General features: G+C 35.7%; 1 protein-coding gene across 1 annotated transcript in view; it reads left to right on the top strand.

Annotated features, from left to right (window-relative positions):
- LOC150090009 (katanin p80 WD40 repeat-containing subunit B1-like) overlaps positions 1–20,577 on the top strand; it is a 331,620-nt gene extending 311,043 nt beyond the window's left edge. Inside the window, exons 16-18 of the mRNA XM_090368931.1 lie at positions 2,994–3,068; positions 16,453–16,569; positions 19,569–20,577. Of these exons, the coding sequence (XP_090225057.1) occupies positions 2,994–3,068; positions 16,453–16,569; positions 19,569–19,701 (325 nt within the window). The 3' untranslated portion in view covers positions 19,702–20,577. The remainder of the gene's footprint in view (positions 1–2,993; positions 3,069–16,452; positions 16,570–19,568) is intronic.
- Positions 20,578–20,777: the final 200 nt, after the last annotated feature.

The raw sequence follows: 20,777 nt of genomic DNA, 5'->3' as shown, positions 1-20,777 counted from the left end.
ATAGTATTCACTGTTGAAGCAGCGAGACCTAATTCCCTTGCAACAGATGACAAACTTTGTCCTGCTTCGTACTTAATCATTTTCATCTTCATTTCTAAATCAATTATGTTTCGTTTCCTGGTGCTACCACCACTTGCACTTTCCCTTCATCAATGTACTATGTAAATAGGAATGAAGAGAAGTTTCTGAAAATTTGTTTTTTATACAGTTGAAGATTTCAGTGAAGGGGAACACATTTCACCATAATAACTTAAAAACCCCCACAATTGCAGTTATTGGTATTATCGGAAATGCAACAAGATCGAGTTTACTACCCATTTATAATTAGATGCAAGATCCCAATAAACCGGAAAACGCAAATTGTTTTATGGTCATGATCTCCAGAAATGTGCTTTAGAAAAATATCACAAAGGCATTCAAAATTTATTGTTATAACGGAACATATGATAACAATGAAAGGGTAGTGCAATTTCCATTATAAATATGACCTTTTAGAATTTAGAGAGATAAATAGCGTAGTAAAATAGTGAAATTTTCAACTTCCAAGGACTTGGAATGAATTATAAAAAAAAAAAAAAAAAAAAAAACCAACAACAACAATGTGTTTTTTGGTTCACATTAGGATATTTTCACAATACCTCCATTTATCCTTACAGATGCAAAATAAGTTTCCATATTTTTTTCAGTTTGCACTGGCCGGTAAAACTTACAGCTAGTCGAATTAGCGTAAGTAGAGTACTACGTAAGTTGGATAGTTGTATTTAAAGAGATAATGAAATAAATGATTACCATTTGTAAGAATATTGTAATAAAATAAAAAATAATTCAACATTTCTGAAATAATAATAAAATTGTAAATGAACATACCAGAAATAGTCAATGAAAAGGAATAAATAGAATGCAAAGCTTACCACCTTATCCCAGTAGAAGCAAAGCCAAAGTGAATGAATTTTAGCAAATTTTACATATTATAAAACAAAGAGCAATAGCAGTGCCCCCTCAGTTCAGGTACCTTCAAGAAAAACTGAATAACAGAAAATTTTAAAAAAATGGCAGACTATATTTCTGAACTTTATTAAGATAAAAACCTATGAAAAATAAATAGTTGGTTCTCAAAATTAGGATGAAAGGTCAATATACAAATTAAAAAGGTACAAACTAAAAATGAAATGCCTATAAACCAAATTAAAATTGAAACGAATGCCTTTAAACTGAAATGCCTATAAACTAAAATTAATTACTGCTCTTAGAACAAATATAGGTACAACTTTTTCAGTGAGCGTAAGCTATATGTAACATGCTCCAAGGGAAGTGCGTACTATATACATATGTACAAATCCTCAAAATAGCAAATGTGATATTAGAGGGAACAGTAGTGTACCCAGCAGGGTGGAGGGAGAGCATTTGCTCAACCTGCAACATTTTTGCCTCAATTGGTGCCTATGGAAGGGTACACAATTTCTTGACAGGGAAATAGACCATATTACAAACAGACAGTAAAAGTGCCAATTTTGTCACCTTTGCTCATGCTCAAGGAAAAACCTGGTTACTACACTGAGAGGGAACCAATGGAACTGTAATTGAGAGAACTTTGTGAACCAAATGAAGCCAAATATATTGAACAGTGAGAGTCAATAGAACTGAAATATTTATTTAGTACATACATTAGCTATAACGTAACTTGGATTTATATTATTGTGCCATTTGTTAACAGCAATAATAACTTTGTTAAGATGTTTAGAGATAACTTTACCTATTATAAAACAAAGCACATTTTACTGGATGTAAAATCATTCTTAAGCAGCTTAGATCTCAAATCTCTAAGTAATTCAGTAATATTATTGACGTTATACATATTTTTATCAATCTGAAGCTCTGTGAAATAATTATATTTCCATGAATTCTTTTTGTTTAAAATATTGGAATGCCAGTGTGTTAAGCTAACGGATTCAAAACTAAATTCTTTACGTTTATCATATACTTTAGTGTATAATTTATTATCTATTTTATAAATATCTAAATCTAGAAAATTAGCTGTTATGGTGCTATATCTATTGGTACATTCTAATTCTGGCGCCTCCGTAGCCAGGTTGGCAGGAGTAGCAGTGCATAGCACACGCTTCTTGATTAGACCGGGGTTCGAGCCCATGACCACCAAATATGGAGGATGCGGAAAAGTCAGGGAATGACCACCGCATATTGCTGGAGCAATATGTCCTTAGTTGCTAATGCTCCTAAAAACCAAATAACAAACAAAGAAACAAACATTCTAATTCTTGTGGATAGTGTTTGGCTATGTCCATCAGGAAGTTAGGCTTATTCACAACAATAAGATCATCAATGTAGCAGTAAAGAATTAAGTTTTTATTTAGGCATTCTTTCAGAATAATGCAAATAAAGGTTAACAACTATACATGAGCTGCAGGTCCCCTTTGCTATTCCTATATGTTGTTTATATACATTAGTACCATTAAATATGTAGCTATTAAATAAACTTAAATTAATGATGCTATCCTAATAATACTGGTTACAAAGTAATGTTTTGATACTCTTTATAATGGTAGCTAAAGACAGATTTTAAAGTCAATTGTGCTTATGTTGATCTATAACTTTGGTTTAATTAAATAAATTTATCAATTAACTGATTAATTTAATTAAATAACATCAAGGGACCTATCTGATTAATTTTATTTTACATGTAAAATGTTGTGTGTTAATGCCATTCAAATTAGAAACTGCAAAAACTGCTAGAATATGCTTGTAATAACTTATGACAAAGATCATATGAAAAGTGTAAGTTAAAGAACTGAACTTGTTTTTGTGATATTTTTGATAAGGTGGTATATGTTATAGAAAATATCACAAGAACTGAACTTGTTTTTGTGATATTTTTGATAAGGTGGTATATGTTATAGAACTGAATGAAAAAGTATATCTGGAATTGTATGTTGCACTTTTTAGATGAACATTTGGTTATTTCTTTAATCTTCTAGAACAATATGGACATTGGATATGTGCCAGCTACTGTTGCCATCCATTTATGAATTACTACAAAGTAAATATGAGGCGTAAGTATTATAAAATAGACATACATTATTAGAGAAACAAAATACATATAATATGCAAACCATTTATAATATGGAATGAAAAGGATCAGTAACTTAAACTAATCTTCAAAAGGATTTATAACAAATGAGTTAGTGATCCTTTTTATCCTCAAACAAAACCCTTTGATGAAAGCTTTCAGTCAAAATTTTAGTTTATTTGCAAGCTCTAGAATAAAGAATACCTTTTGAACTCCCAATAGGAATAGACAATATGCCACTAATAACATTTTAGAAGTTTCCAAATCAGATGTGCCAGGATTAATTCTCTTATATCAGTGAGAATATACCTCCTGCATTCATTTTATTAATCCTCCCTTATACACCTTAATCAGGTTCCCCCCAAGGTGTTTATTTGTTGTGCATTGCAGTCTACAACTTCTAAGTTATTTTTCAAAGGGATAACCATTAGTGCTACTCACCAACTTGGCCACCTTTCTTTAACCACTCCTAGAAAGAAATCCAGTGGCCTTTTCTTTGTAAGTCTAATTACAAACCAAGTTTTTTAATCTTGAATTACCTTGACCCCCCCCTCACCCGGGCTTTCCCCAAAGTCTGTAAATAACATCTGGATTTCTCTTCTTCAGGCAAGACTCAAGACCTCACATTTAGCAGCAAAAATATATCCGAATCATTTGATACTAAGTAACCTAGTTTTGGTTTTTAATCACTTTCCCAACTGTTGCACAAACTGACAATTTCACCTCTTCTTTCTTATATTTAGAAAGATTAGAAGCAAGAGCAACATCCAGCACCTTTCCATGAGACCCATTTGCTATTCTAGTTTGTTCAGAAGAATGCCTGTTTATGATTTCTCCTTGTTCTGTCTCTTGCCCTTCAACCAGCCCCTGATCTGCCTTATAATTCCATCTTGCATCACTTTATATGATAAACTTGTACTTTACTAAAACATTGAATTCAAAAAAAAAAAAAAAAACACACACACACACAGGGTGATTCTAAATTATTGTTGGGGTTTCTGTGGCCTATAAATTTCAAACCAGAAACAACAAAATAAAACTGCCTATGGAATATGAAAGTGTAACTCAAAAAGTTTTATTTTGCAATGCTGTACTCGCCGCATTGATGTCTGAAAGGTATTGACTGCATTACTTCAAAATGACAACTATTCAAGAGAAGGCAATGTGCGTACTTTGGTTTTTCGAAACAAAGTCCGTTATCACAACACAACGTCAACTCAGTATGGAAAAGATCCACCTTCAGATAATGCTATCCGACGTTGGTTAAAGCAATTTAAAGAGACTGGTAGTGTTCTGCACCGAAAAGGAGTGGAAAGACAGACCACTTTGCAGGAAGATGTTGTCGAATCCATGAAGCGCTTTCTCGAGGTCCACAAAATTCAACTAGTAGATGAGCTTCTTTGCAGTTCAGTGTACCACAAAACTGTTTGGAGGGTTGTTCATAACCGCCTTCACCTCCATGCCTACAAACTACAGATTGTGTAGGCATTCGAGCTGAACGATAAACACCGCAGTTTCCAATTTGCCCAAGACATTTTGTCAAACGTCGAAGCTGATGAAAATTACCTTCGGAGGTGGAGATTTAGTGATGTATCAGTGAGGGTAAATCGTCATTACTGCAGAATATGGGGATCAGAAAACCCTCACGCCATTTGAGAATTTGAAAGAGATAGTCCAAAGGTCTATGCCTGGTGTGCTTTGTCATGTTCATAAGTTTTGGGCCCTTTTTCTTTGCGGAGGACACCTCCGTAGCCAGGTGGGCAGGAACAGCAGTGCATAGCACTCGCTTCTTGATTAGACCGGGGTTTGAGCTCGTGACCACCAAATACGGAGGATGCGGAAAGGTCAGGGAATGACCACCGCATATTCCTGGAGCAATATGGCCTTAGTTGCTAATGCTCCTAAAAACCAAATAACAACAACAACCTTTTGTGGAAAAAACAGTGACAGCAGTGACCTATCTGGACATGCTACAGCTGTATCTGTTATCCCAGTTGGAAAATCATCAGCCAAATGTGCTGTTCCAGCAAAATGGTGCACCGCCACATTGGGCTCTTATTGTTCGAGTATTTCTTGACATGCATTTTCCTCGGCACTCGGTTGGGCTTGGTGGACCGATTCTGTGGCCTCTGCACTCACCCGATTACGCCGCTTGATTTCTTCCTGTGGGGATATGTGAAGGACATTGTATTCAAGACCCCTGTGACCTCCCTCAATGAACTGTAGCCCAGAATTGTTGCTGCAATCGAAACAGTTATACCGCAAATGCTGGAGAACATTTGGAGGGAAACTGAATATTGCTTGGACAGCTTATGTGCATGTTGAAGTTGTTTAGCATTCTGCAGTATTGATTCTATAGGTAATAAAACTTTTTGAGCTACACTATCATATTCCGTAAGCAGTTATATATATAAATGTACTAAACTTACATTTCTTATTATTAAATTTGGTTCTACATGGGAGCATCAGGTTTGTGGAGACCCCAACCAACCCACTAGTTATATATAAACTAGCTCTGGAATGGACAGCGTAATGTACCATAGTAGTTATATATTAATATATAACACATCAAAATTAATCTAAAATTTAAAGAAAATTAGAGAAATTTAAAGAAATTAAATTAACAATCTCCCTCTTGACCATATATCTGCTACTTCCTCAGGGGCTTTGAGCAGGCGCAAAAACAAACTAGAAGAATCTTTCATACATACCAGTTTTGCTATGATAACTTTAGGTCATAACTTGGTGAAAAAATTTTTGGAATAAGGTAAGTAAATTATATGTACTTAAATATTTTTAATTAAACAGAGTGGTTTACATAAAAGACAGCAAACTGTGATAGGAGATTCAGAGCCCTATGGGTATGTATCAGATTAAAATACCATTGTACCTCACCTCCGCATCCTGTGGTGGTCAGACTGAAAACATTCATTTTTCCCACCTTATTTTGGTTTTATGTGTGTAGTTCTATTTGTTGCACAGTCATACTAGATTTTTTTTTTGTTAACTTGCCGTAGGCAAATACTAATCTTCTGCTCTCATGTGAATGGTCTGGATGTTACTTATATTTTATAGTTTTGAAAAAATATATTATATTTACTTGTTGTTATGTAGGATGAAGGTACAATATGATTTTAATAATGAGAAATAAAATATATTAATGTTTAGGAATTAAAATTAAGGTTAAAGTAAATCATGCTATTCGTAAGGCGTAGACTGGCAACGCTTTTCTAAGGCATGAAGGCCCAGATGTGCCCTTGGGGATAACTATACACTGGTTTTCAAAGAAAGTGCACTACCCCTTAAAATTGTAATTGTCGTCCAAATAATGTAAGTATATGGCAATATTTCTTACAGATTGCATCAGATAAGATTGATACATGTAGGTGATGTAATATTGCATCAGCTGTTACTTTCAGCTATATAAGCACACTCTGCAAGAGTTGCAGTCATTCCTTGCTTGTGTCAGGATGGTGAGTTACATGCAGTTGATGCCATAAAGAAAGGGTGCTATTGTTGCCTCACGTGAAGAAAGATGTTCTTCCCGTCATAATGCTTATAGAGTGTTTTGTAATCAGTCGACAGTGAGTAGATTTCTTTCCAAACTCAAGAATACTGGTTCTGCTGATAGGAAAAAAGGAACCGAATGCAGATGAGTCTCTACACCAAAATAGGACCCTGTTTTGAAGTGCCTATGCCTTAAAAACCGTAAAACTTCTTCATTTGATATGAAAAGAGAATGGGAAGAACATACAGGAGTGGTAGCAAGTGCATTAATGGTCAGAAGATACCTCTTCAAAAATGGACTTATAGCCCGTTGTCCTAGGAAGAAGTTCCTCCTTGCACAAAAAATGAAAAAGGCCCAATTAATTTGGTGTAAGGAGCATGTCACATGGAGTCCCGAGCAGAGGAAGTCAGTTATTTTCTCAGATGAGAAGAAATTCAACCTGCATGACTCTGATGGGAGACAAACAATTCGCTTTAGAAGTGGTGAAGAATACCATCCAGACTGTATAGTGTCTACAGTGAAATTTTCTACCAGCCAAATGATATGGGGGCGCATTTTGTATCACAGAGTAGGTCACCTGTAGTTTATAAAAGGTTCCATTAATGCCAGTGGATACCTGGCTATGTTGGAATGCAAATTGCTGCCAACCATTACGGCGCCTCCGTAGCAGGGTGGGCAAGAGCAGCAGTGCATAGCACACGCTTCTTGATTAGACCGGGGTTCGAGCCCGTGACCACCAAATACAGAGGATGTGGAAAGTCAGGGAATGACCACTGCATATCCCGGAGCAATATGGCCTTAGTTGCTAATGTTCCTAAAAACCAAAAAATAACAATAATAACAACAAGCCAAGCATTGTAGACCATTTCAACCTGCCAAGTAACTGCATCTTTCAGGACGACTCTGCTCCTTGTCATCGGGCGATAAGTGTAAGTAGGCACTTCTGTAGTTACTTTAGCTTCATTTCTGCATCAGAGGTTCGACAGTAATGTGCTTACATTTGTTATAGGTGAAAAAAATGGTTGGAAGAACGGCCCATTAGAACTCTTAGCTGACCAGGAAACAGCTCGGGCCTGAATCCTATAGAGAATTGTTGCCATCATGTGGAATCTGCAGTTGCCAGAAAGAAACCAAAGTCTCTTTGTGAACTTCAGGAAGCCATAATTCGTGTTTGGAACCACGAACCATCAGTTGATTATCTTCAGAAATGGATCTTTACCAGTGTGCTGCTGTCATCAGGGCTAGAGGTAGTTCAACTAAATATTAGTTTGCACCTGGTGAACTTTTCATTTTGTTTTCCATTTAAAATGATAAATTGAAACAAACTGAGGGCTTCTGATAAGATTTCAGCAATAATTGTCGTACCAAAACTGTTGTATAAAGGTTGCAAATGCTCATTTTCTAATATTTTGAGAGCACCTGTCAATTATTACTTAGCTTTGCCTTAACTATTAATAAATATCTTTTGTTTATATTTCTATTTGTGATGCTAGTCATTGATGTAATATACCATCGTGAAAAAGGGTTAGAAATGTGAAATTTTAGGTGATGCACTTTCTTTGAACACTAGTGTATACATATATACGGCCTCCTTCATGTGAATCTGTGAAACTTAACCTTGTGGATTTGTGTTATATTCCGTGTTTGCTATGATGCTGTAAGAATTAATTAATTCTAGTTGTTAAATTTTGTGGAAAGTAATATTCTTGCGTAGTGATAATGTACGGTGTCTACGTTTTATGGTGTTTATGGTCCTGCAAGTAGTGATTTGAATTTGGACATCCAGGTATCTTGCAGATAGGTGACGAGCCTCGCCTGTGTACAATTAACCTGGTGGTTCAAATGGGGGCTAATTTTTAGCTCTAATAGGAGCATTTATATTCCATGGAAAAGATTTTTTCCTTTGACACTATTAGGATTAATGTTCGTTGGTTGCTGTTTGAGTTTTGCTTGTGTGGCAGCATTTATATGGTGTCTGATGTAATTATCAGGTGTATTGTTATCGTTGAGGGTATTTTTCAGTTTTTTTTAAAGCATCTATCACGTTATCTGGATTATTGCATATATGTATAATTCTGTTGGTTTGGCTTCTGATCACATTTCTGTGTATATGCTTGGCTAAATTAGTTTCTCCGTTTGTTAGTTTAATAGCTGAGAAGCTGAATTGGTCTCGTTTATCGTAGTGATTGGTGTATACTATGTTTACTATTCTGATTTGACTACTGAGGTAGGTAGCTTGTAGGTTGCTTTCTGTGTTGGTTCTTTCTATGGTCAGATCTACAGGGTAAATCTTTTTAGCCAGCTTGTAGTTGCTTTCTGTGTTGGTTCTTTCTATGGGCAGATCTATAGGGTAAATCTTTTTAGCCATGTTGTCAATATGCATAATTGATAACAAGTACATTGTCTCTGTCCCTGTAGAAAATGTACATAATAACTCCATTTACACCCTTTAATAATTAAGTCATCAGACACAACTCCAACACACACGTACTGGACCATTTATCCGGCAAGCTTGGGACTGGAGGTGACCTGGATTTTCCGGTTTTCTGAACCAAGGCTTAATATATATACTTAAAATATAAAATAAACAATGAAAAGTAAAGAAAGAAATTGTATTTAACAGATACAAATTAATATACATCTAAAGAAGGGTCTGTTTAATCAATATTAATCCACTAATCTTCATCTGAAGACAATTCAACATCTGGAGTGACAGGTACAGGAAGAGAAGAAGCACAGGTATTGGAGGTTGAGGCTCAGGCTGAACTTCACTTGAAAGTTTCTGGTTGATCTTTGGAAATATGTCCTGCAGATTCTGTTGTTTCATATACTTTGGTTTTTCTTTAATGAAAACCTCTTGTATTTTATACATCCACATTATATGCTGCTCACTGATGAAGCTCTTTTGCTCCATTCCCCGAATCAGTTCCTCAGTCAGGCTGATGCACCTATCTATAGACAATTTCTTTTCTTCTTTCAGTGCACTGTCATCACTATCGTCGTCATCACCATCGTCATCATCACTCTCATCTGATTTGTTCTTATCGGTATTCATTACCATATCTACAATTTCACTATCAGTGAGTTGGAGCACAACTGGAGCATCACCATCAATGTTTATACATTCTTGTATAGCCCCTTCATCAAGTGACTTGGCTACTTCACATGACAAACCTTTTGCACATTCCAATAACTTCTTCACTATTTCTTCCTCATCAGACATACGAAAACCACAAAAATCAGGTTCATCATCACCGTCAAGAAATAAGTTAGATGGCCATAGTTTATGCCAGCCATTTATCAAAGTATCCTTGGGTACATTGTCCCAGGACTTTTCTGCACTCCAAAGTGTGTCTTTAACATTAAATGCTTTCTGAAATTCTTTTATCCTAGACACTTGCAATAAAATACTTTTATTGCAAGTGTCTAGCATTTTGAAGTATTTGAAGGCACGAAGAATGCCTTGGTCCAAAAGCTGAATTAGAGAAGTACAATTGGGATGCAAGTAAACAGCACATACATTGTCCTTGACTAGAACTTCAGCAGGAGGGTGCGCAGAACAGTTATCAAGCACTAAAATAATTTTGCAGTCATCAGGTAGTCCCACAGATTTACAATGAGCCCTGGCGTCAGGCACAAAGTTCTTCAGAAACCAAAAAGTGAAAATCTGTGTTGTAATCGAAGCTCGCTTATTTGCCTTTATAAATCACAGGAAACACCCTGACTCTCTTAAATGCCCTAGAATTCTGACTTTTTCCAACAGAGTAATTTGCACTTGTGGGTGCTGGCTGCATTGGAACACGCAAGAATCGTAAGTTGTTCCCTGGAATCCTTATACCCTGCTGGTGCTGACTCATCTGGTGTTACATACGATTTCCTTGTTATGTAATGCCAGAATTAAGAAGTTTCATCTGCATTGTATACCTGTTCAGCTGACAGGTCCTCATCAGAAACCAACTTGCCAAATTCATGTAAATACGCCTCCGCAGCATTATGGTCTGCAGAAGCCTTTTCTCCACAAACCTTCAGCTTGCGAATGCTGTGCCTTTGTTTAAATCTGTTGAATCACCCAGATGCATATTCACATGGAGTTGTAAAATTTAATTCCTCGTGAAAAAGTTTAGCTTGGGCTATTATAATGGAACGATCAAGTGGAAACTTTTCATTCCGATGCTGCCTAATCCATTCAAGCAACACTGTCCACGTCTACACTCTTCGACTGGCATAAAGTTTTTCACTTGTCCATTAATTTAGGCACATCACTGTTACCATAGAATTTAAGTAGCCGACCGGGCTAGCCGAGTGGGTAAAGTACCTGCCCGGCAACCCAAAGGTCGCGGGTTCGATTCCCGCCTCGGGCTTGGATCAAAGTACTGCAAAAACCTTGGGAGGTGCAATATGGCCACAGAAGCCGATGCGCCAACAACTACCAAATCAAAAAAAAAAAAAAAAAAAAAAAAAGAATTTAAGTATCTGTTTCTTCTGTTTCTTGATATAGATAGTAGATGTACCAACACCATACTCCTCACTCAAATGCCACACTGAAACACCTTTATCAAGTCTCATAAGTAACTCTACTTTTTTCGATATACTGAGTGCAAAATGTTTCCTTTTAGACATGGTATTAAATGAAAATTATAATAAATATGGGACAAATAATCACAAATGTAGAGGGGCAAGTGTACACAGCAGCATCATACTGAAACTGACGTGCGATTGATTGCTATGATTCATGCTTGCTATATTCTGTACCTGCACGTTGTCAAAAAAAAAAAAAAAAAAAAAAAAGCCTGCCAGTTTCAAAAATAGCCTGTTTTCTGGAAGTCGGATAAATGGTCCGGTACCTGTATATATCTTCACACATGCATACTTGTTTTTTTTTTTTAGCATCTAAACAACTTCATCATAATAATTAATTAGATTGACCAGGAAAGTCTTGCCTGTTTGTGAAGGGGGGGGAAATCTTTCTCTTCACAAACCTATATTGTAACATACGAGGTGTTGGTAGTAAAGTTTCCAGACTGGTTCTGTTGCAGTCATTAGCAGTGGCAAACGTTGAAAGCAAGCTTTTATATAGCATCAGCTGAAAAAAGAAAAAACATCTCCCACTTCACCTATTTGTTCCCTTCAATAGTTTATCTATTTCTTCCTTGAATTTATTTGAACTATCAACTTCCACAACAACAGATGGAAGTTTGTTCCAACAATCAACCACCCATTGGCTAAAGACAAATGGCCGCATATCTGTTATATCTGTTCTGCAACAGCCCTCGATTTGAATTTGTGCCCCCTCTTGTGGTCTGAGGAAGAATGAAGAATCCCATCAACATTGCTTGCACAATCCATTCAAAGCCTTAAACACCTCACAGGTACCTAGTCTCCAGATGCTGCAATTTGCTGAACTGAAGCATTTCTTGGTAAGAGCACCTCTTTGTTTCCCTCGCCATCTAGTTGCTCTTCTTGTACTCGTTCCAGCAGCTCCACATCCTTCCTAAAATGAGGCCTCAACTTGTATGCAGTACTCAAGATGTGGCCTGACCATTGCCTTATACAATGGAATAATCACATCCTTTTTCCTGCTAGAAAAATTCAGCTTGCAAACAGTTGTTATTAGTGTTAATCTGTGTCATGATTTTTCAATGGAGCAATGAACAAATATGAAATTTTGCTTTAAACTAGAAAAATCTGCAACAGAAACATATGAAACATTAAGTTGTACCAGTGTGTTTGAATTGTATAAAGGGCTCATAGATGCTTATTTATGAACCCCCTTAAGATGAATCCCTTCTTGGGTTCATCTAAGAACCCCAAGAAGTGAACGTCCTTCAACCTCCTGAAATGAGGAAAAGAGTTGCCATTCTGGAAATTGTAGCAAGAGATCGTTGTTGTTTGACCCTCAGAATGATGGCTGATGAGTTGGATGTGAAAAAGGAGACAATTCGTGAAATTCTGCATGAAGAGAAAAGAAAGGTCTTTGCAAAATTTGTTCTACAGTCTTGCGTTTTTTGGCAAACAGGGTGTGAGTTACATGGAATTTGTACTTGAAGGGGATGGTTTAATGCTGCATTCTACATATAGGTACAGTCAGTCCTCGTATAACACGTGTTTACACTACACAAATTCGATCATACATGATTTATAAATAGGGGAATGATATCTTATATAACACAAACCGAATTCACTTATGCACGATTCGCATTTGTGTTATCAAGAAATGGCAGTCGAACGTGGAATTACCCCAACTGAACGCAACATGATAGGAATGAAGAGAAGGTTCTGAAAATGTATTTATGTGTTTTATATCAGTGAAGGGGAAACGCATTTCACCATAATAACGTAAAAACCAACACAATTCCAGCTATCGGTATAATTGCAAATGCAATTAGATCGAGTTTACTACCAGTTTATAACAGATTCCACTAGCAGAAACGCGACTGTAAATTGTTTTTACTGTTTTATGGTAGTAACCCCTAGAAATGTGCTTTAGTAAAATGTGAGGTATTAATAGTGTATCTCTGCCTTTACAGTGTTGTTTATTCAGTTGCTACACGCGCGCAGCTTTGTTTATGTGTATCAAGTGTCTCCTCGTTTTGTAATTGTGCTTTATTCCTTAAAAATGAGTAAAATACTTAAAAGGTGTGAAAAGGGTCCTAGTGAAGACACTGCAGAATCAGAGGCGGACTGGGTCAAAAGTTCTTACCCGGGAAAATTTCTAATGGCCTCGTACTATGGTTTATGCCAAAATCACACCGGCCTCCTGCCCATTGGGGTTTCCCGGTGAGGCTTATGACCAGCCCGCCTTTGTCGATAGAGAAAAAATATGAAATTGTGAAACTCTTTGAGCGAAATGAAAGACCATGTGATATTGCACGTGCTACAGACCTAAATGAGGCAACGCCGAGAATTACAAAGAATGCAGAGAAAATAAAAACAATTTTCATAGCAGGAACAACTCAAAGTGTAATTAAAATCCATTAGACAGGAATACGGTTAAGACACAAAGAATTGGAAGAGATGGAACGGCTGTCATCTGTTTGGATAGAAAATCAAACAAAAAACAAGTTTGCTTACGATAGAAGCAAAAGCAGTACCAATATTTTATTACGTAATAGTCATAATAAAATACTTACGTATTTTGTTACGATAATTAATTGTGTTTGGTAATGTTTTGGTTACAAATGTGTGTTCAATCTTGGGTGGTCGGCACCTAACGCTATTTTTCCCATAGGGCCTGTTGTTTATATTGCACAAGGGTTTCTAGGAACACAACTATCGTGCTATACGAGGACTGACTGTACTTTAAATACCGTTGAAGCATATTTCCTGGGTGAGGCTGCAATTTTGAGAGCAAGTCAGCTGGTTCTTGTTGCACAACAATGCCCCTGCACTTGATGTGTAGACATTTCTGATTAAACATGGCATTGTACAGATCAACTATCCATCCTACTCTTCCATTCTAGCACCAGTGGACTTTATCCTCCTTGCCAAGGTCAAAAGTGCCCTTAAAGGAAAGATTTCAGGGTGTCATAAAATAAAAATGTAACTGCTAAACTAAACATCATCTCTTTGGATGGCTTCAGTTTCTCTTTTCAGAAATTTAGAACAGTGTAATAAGTGCATTCAACCAGGTAACAATTACTCTGAATAAACACAAAATGAAGGCACTCATTTTTGAGTGCCTTCATTTTGTGTTGTTTTTATTGCACCAGTCCGGAAACTTTGTCACACCTCATATTAATCATATTAATTATTATCATTTTGTCTGTTTATTTTAGCAGAGGTTTTCTTTTATTTGTTTTACACAACTGACTGGCTAGACATGGGGGGGGGGGAGGTAAGATAACAGTTATTTACAAGAAGTAATTATTTAAAATATTTTCAATGTTGATTATAGATTCCATGAGTTTATATTAATAAAGATTTGATTGAGTCGTTATTACGTATCATTACATTGCATTACTTGAGATTAAATAATTTCATATTATTACATTTTAACATGTTCACTGCTTGCTGAATGCAAATATTCAGCTTAAGATTTTAATCCACTTGAAAGGAGAACTACCTTACTTTTAGAACTTTTTCTTCCACTTTGACTGAAGAAAAACCACTGGATAATTTTTTTTTTTTAAGCAGCCTTCACCAGGGGCTGATTAATTCAGTCATAGTTAGAAGAAAGCCCAAAAACGTTTTTACCCTTTTCAATCCAGATTGACTCAAAACTGAGTTGAAACCATCGTTGGAAAAGCTAGCAGTGAAAGTGTTAACATAGTTTTGTGTCCTATTTTGTGTTCTTTATACTCAGTGAAGCAAGGTAAAGCTGAATAGATACTGAGTATTCCTTTGGAATACTTCAGTTCTACACCTGAAGTAAGGCTGTGTGCCTCAAAAAGTCTATTTACTCTATATTGCTTGCATTCACAGTATCATTCTGGGTCTCTTTCCAATGAATTGACAAAGTTTACTGCATTGTTTGGAAAAATATTCTTTAGACAGAGAGGTTAGATAGCACAGACTATTATGGTAGATTGGAGTTGCCATGATTGCATCCAATATGGGGTGATATTTAAGTTCATATATAATACATCCACATGGACTCCGTTACTGAGTGGTCAGGAGTGGGAGTGCTACAACTTAATGTTTCATATGTTTCTGTTGCAGATATTCTCAGTTTTAACAGGACAATATCTGTACCACAGTCTGCTGGAGAATGTTTGAACTACAACATACCACTTCCTTTTATTTTCAAACTCATCGAATGACTGCAACAGCACTTGTCCAGGAACTTTATTGCTGCACCTTGTATAGAACAACCCTAACTTCCCATACTCATAATTTTTTTTTTTTTTTTTCTCACATAGAATCCTTTTAATGTAATAAGATACAACTTCTCCCCTCCTTGAAAGGATCAAAACCCCCTCCCTTTTTAAAATTGTGAACATGGCCTGCTAAAACTGCAAGAAATTTTGTTTTTAAAAAAGTTTGAACATGCAATTAATGTAATACATAAGAACATATCAATCAATCAATCAATATTTTACAGAGAAATCATGCATACACAATCAAATTTCGATAAAAACCTTCAATTGGAGCTATTTAAACAACTGCCATACCTCGCTGGTGGGTGAAAGTGATGTGTTAGCATGGTCAAATTGTCATCATCCCTTAGTCAAAAAGCTGGACACCTACAGATTTGCTAAAGCAGATGAAAGTAATGTCAAGCATCACATAGCATTTTTATCGAGGTAGAGTTAAAGGATGTGAAAAATCTCAATGGACTACTGGCCAAAATTATCTGTACACTATGGAGGTAGGGTTTATTTATTTATGGAAGAAATGTATTACAGCTGTATACCCACATTTTCTTTTGTGCACAGTATAACAAACTGAATCTTATATACAGGCTTGATACAGTTTCTTGTTAAGTGATGTGCACCAATGGAACTGCATAAGACAGTTCAAATAAGTTTGTAAACATTCCTCACCAGCAGTGATGAGCCTATTGATGACATTGTGCCCTCTGCTCCACGAGAATCTGTGGCCATCACAAGTCTAATTAGAATTACTAATGATCCTGATCTTCACTTGCTTCCATTGCATTGATCTAAGAAAAAACATGTAGTGTGTCAATTATTTTTGCAAGTGTCCATGTTAGAGAGTGTCTGATTTGGAGAGGTCATTTAACATGTAATTTTTAATACTTCTGGCTGGAACCTGAATGGTCACATGAGGTTCCTCTGTTAGAGAGGTGCTCGTTCAGCATTATTCAAATACAGCTAATTTAAATCATATAAGATTTAATATGCAAGAAGTGATTAATTTTGATCCGATTCTAAATTTATTTTGTTTTATTTAATTACAGATACATGCAAATTGGATGTACTTCATTAAAACTTATTTTGAAGAACTTTGTTTCTGTGATAAAATCAAACATAAATGCTCCTCCAGGTTTTGCTGTAGATCTCTCAAGAGAAGAAAGGTAACAATTCATTTAATGTCTCTTGTCTATTTCTCACTTATGAAAATTGTCTTATTAAACCACAGATAAAATTTTATTATTCATAGAGAACAAGTCTAATCTTGCTCTGAATTTCTATATCTATTCATATTAACCCCTGGTCTTCTTCTGGCTGAAGGGCTTGTACAATGGTATTGTTCATTTCATATTATTGTAAAACAAACAGTATTTATATGTCAAGTTTCTGTTATATCCTTTCCTATTTACTAAAATAGAATATCCTACATGCTGTGTTTAGTGGTTTGGGAGACTCGTGGATCAGTAGCACATAGCACGCTTCCGTAATTAGAGGAGATAGATGCAGCTAATTTTAAATTCTTGTTTTTCAACATGAGATAACTAATATGCATGATAGGCTTAAGAAAACACTTGGACTTGGTTTTTACTTTTTTTATGGCTAGACTTCTTTAATAACAGAATAATTAATGATGCAGATCTAGCAGAAGCACAATAATTAAGGAATTCATGAATGGCATTTGATGTTACAGGTATAGATTTTGTTTAAATTAGGAAAACTGCTCTAGAATACTTATCTGGGGTTGCTCCTGTCAGAGGGTTTAATATGCACATTCCATTATATTCTATTTAGCATGGCAGTTAGTAGATGGAAAAAGTATCATGAATTTAAAGTTTAATTTATGGAATATATTAAATAGTGCAAATTTTAATGACCACCTCTTTAAATATCTCCGAACTTCTTGAAAACTAAAGGATACAACAAATTTTTAATCATTCTCTGTCTTCAGGATGTTGATATTAAAGCATCAGCTTGGGGAGGGATTAAATAATAAATTGTTATCAAGAAAACTACGGCATTGTAGAATTCTTATTTTCTCCTTGATTTTGAAAATGTTGCATCTCTGTGATTCATCAGCTTGGAGAGTTTCACACATGCAGATATTAGTTAATATAATGTCAAATGTCACTGAACCATTTGTAATAGTTTTATTGTACACTGATTAACCAAAAAACTACTGTTATATAATTCTTTCTTCTTCCTTATAGGGCAAGGTTTGGCAACATTTTTTTGAGTTAAGAGCCATTTTTTATCTAATTAAAAAAAAAAAAAAAAAAAAAAAGAGAGAGAGAGAGAGAGAGAGAGAGAGAGAGAGAGAGAGAGAATCCAAAGAGCTGCACCTCAGCTCAAGCTGGGTGGAGGGGGGAAGTTTTTTAAGAAATGGAATAGAGTGGGAAGGTGTTTTATTAAAAAAGTATATATTTTGAAATATTATTTATTAATACTGAAAAAAAGTAACAAGCATCCAATTAGGTACAAATTAATGTGACTTTTGCTGCTGAGCTTATTCAGCGACTCTCAACATCAGGTGAGTATGCCGTAATTTTCATCTTTAAACATGCTGAGAGACTCGCGTTGTTGAGACGGTTTCTTGATTTATTTTTAATATAGTTCATGTTCGAAAATATTTGCCCACAGAAATACACTGAACCAAAAAGGCGCCTCCATAGCCAGGTGGGAAGGAGCGGCAGTGCGTAGCACACGCTTCTTGATTAGACCGGGGTTCGAGCCCGTCACCACCAAATACGGAGGATGCAGAAAGGTCAGGGAATGACCACCGCATATCCCGGAGCAATATGGCCTTAGTTGCTAATGCTCCTGAAAACCAAATAACAACAACAACTGAACCAAAAACAGAGAGAAGTCCAAACGCAAATATTTAAAAATTTATATACTTGTCCGGTAAGCTAGTCCACACATTGAACACAATTTGGTCTTGATTTTTCATCTCAATTATTGCCATCCATTTGTGTAGAATTACAAGGGCAGCCTTTTGCCTTTCCAAATCTTCAATTTCAGTTTTAGGGCATTTTAGTTTTGCACTCCATGTGTCCTTGATTTTTAAATCCTCTTAACTCCATTTCAAATTGTGCTTCATGTTGGCTAAAAGTTAGAGCCGCAGTTACATGTTCAAAGAGCCACATGCAGCTTGCTCACCCCTGTTATAGGGTATTAGGCCTTGTGCCATCTTCGCTGAGATCTCCTGGCAGATCTCTTCTCAGTCAGTTTATAATGTTGTTAGGCTGGCTATCTTATGTTAGAGGACATTGCAACTTATCGTTAGCTTCAAGAGCATCAGTGCCAAATGTCACTGAACAGTTTTTTGTGCTGTATAGTCGGAAAATCTCTGTGTCATAAGACCGGTTATCTTGTGGCTCCTATGTGTTCATTAAAGGGTATAGCACAAATGCAACTTACTATTAACTGAATAGAAAAACACTTCCTGAACCTTAGTACTATAAAATGGCCTCCAGTTCGCATGCCAGAATACAGCCACTAGCACCTGCACTGTGTTCAGTTCACTTGAAACCATATTTGTTTCATTAGTACTGCTGACTGTCAGTGCCACTATCACCGAACCATTTGATATTTTACTTTTAAGACTGATGTAGAATTTTCCCTCACTGTATATTTATTTTAGCCTTGAACATTTGGTTTTTATTTAAAATGAATGTGTAATAAATTTCTCCGTCATCTTGACAATTATGTTGTGCATAATGTCAGAAGAGCTCGAATTAGCAACATTGGAACTATTTTCCATCAAGCAAGACTTGTCCCGTGCCCTGCGATTTTTCTTTGATTGCCAAGAAAATGTAGAAACTCAATGACACCATTTGTCATTGAGTTTCTACAGAAGCCAGTGATTATCACTGAAAGCTGTTTAGACAGCCTACCTACACTCCAAATCTTCATTTTTTTTTTCTTGTGCTTAAAGGTTTTAAATTACAATAAATACCAGCAGTAATTTTGCTATGCCGGCAGTAACTTTCCTATTAATAATTTTCAGAACACAGTAAAAAATACACATTTGTTAACATTTCCTTATGTTATAGGGATTGTTTCTTTCATTCAATAAACTCTATTAAATTTTATTTTTTTATTTTAAAAATGCTTTAAATTTTTCTGATAAATTTTTATAATTTCTTGTATTTTCTTATTCCAGGTACAACAAGTGTATGAGCTGCTATAAGCATCTTTTATCTATACGTACTTTTTTGTTAAAGCGCCAAACGTTACAAGGCAAGTTGGGTCATTCTTTTCGAGAACTTCACATTCTTATGCAGAACTTAGAATGACTCTTAAGTGCTATATATTTTTTTAAACTTCAAGTTCCTGCCTTTGTCAATTATGTGAAGCCGAACATAATATGCAAACCATATTTCCCGTGGAAATTGGATGCAAAATAAGTGGATTACATGTATTTATAGAGTATTTGGTGGTGCCTTGTTTTTCAAGAGCAGAATGATGTAATTTAATTTTTTAACCAGAAATGTGAGTACCTTGGACTTGAGACATCAGAAGAATGAATGATATGTTCCCCTTTTATACTCTACTATCTGTAACTGGCCCACTCATTGCAGATGCTTTGTGCCATGTTTTTTTTATATTTTATTTGGATTTACTGAATATTAGTTATTTCTTTAGTTGATGGTGGTGGTCATGTATTTGCAAATTAGGATTGTTACTCTCGATGAAGAAAATGTCCGAGTACCAGACATCACCACTCCATAGCTGCTTTTGATCACTTTCAAGTCGAATGTAGAGTTTTCCTTCACTGTACAGCAATGTTTAAAAATGTATATACATACCATGATCTCATAAGTTAGACTTAGAACAGTCATTAATTGCAAGAGCTGAACTTAAAAGATTTGATTTGTATATTTCAAGTGCAATGTTTGTTTGGTCACCATTAAAAATTATTTTTTTTTATGCCAGCTCTAGTGATGATAAAAAGCATAATCGAGAGTGAATGAGAATGTATGTGTGCGTGTATGTAGCCATGCACGTGTTTTGGGGGAGCATGTGCTGCTGATATTTAAAATCAAAGACTGTTTATCATGAGGATGTGACTCGTTAACTTTCCTCTCCTGGTGCTCAAGATACTGTGATAGTTGTCCCTCATTTAAACCATCCAAATGGACTTCATCTCAGCAAGAGACAACAGTGAATGTATTACTGAGCCATAATGGTCTCTCTGCTGTTACCATTTAGTTTTTTTTTTTTTTTAAGATAATAAAAACTGATACAATTTTCAGGTTGTGTAGAATGTTATTATAAAAATATTTACTTTCTAGTTATTTCAGTTACAAAGGAAGTTGTGTTTATAAATACAAACTTAATGTGAATGTGTAACAAGTTAAAATATAAACAC

This window comes from Mastigoproctus giganteus, chromosome 2 (genome assembly GCF_048544385.1).
Source record: "Mastigoproctus giganteus isolate SK-2022 chromosome 2, ASM4854438v1, whole genome shotgun sequence".
NCBI lineage: Eukaryota > Metazoa > Arthropoda > Arachnida > Uropygi > Thelyphonidae > Mastigoproctus > Mastigoproctus giganteus.
This window is presented reverse-complemented; position numbering and strand designations above follow the sequence as displayed.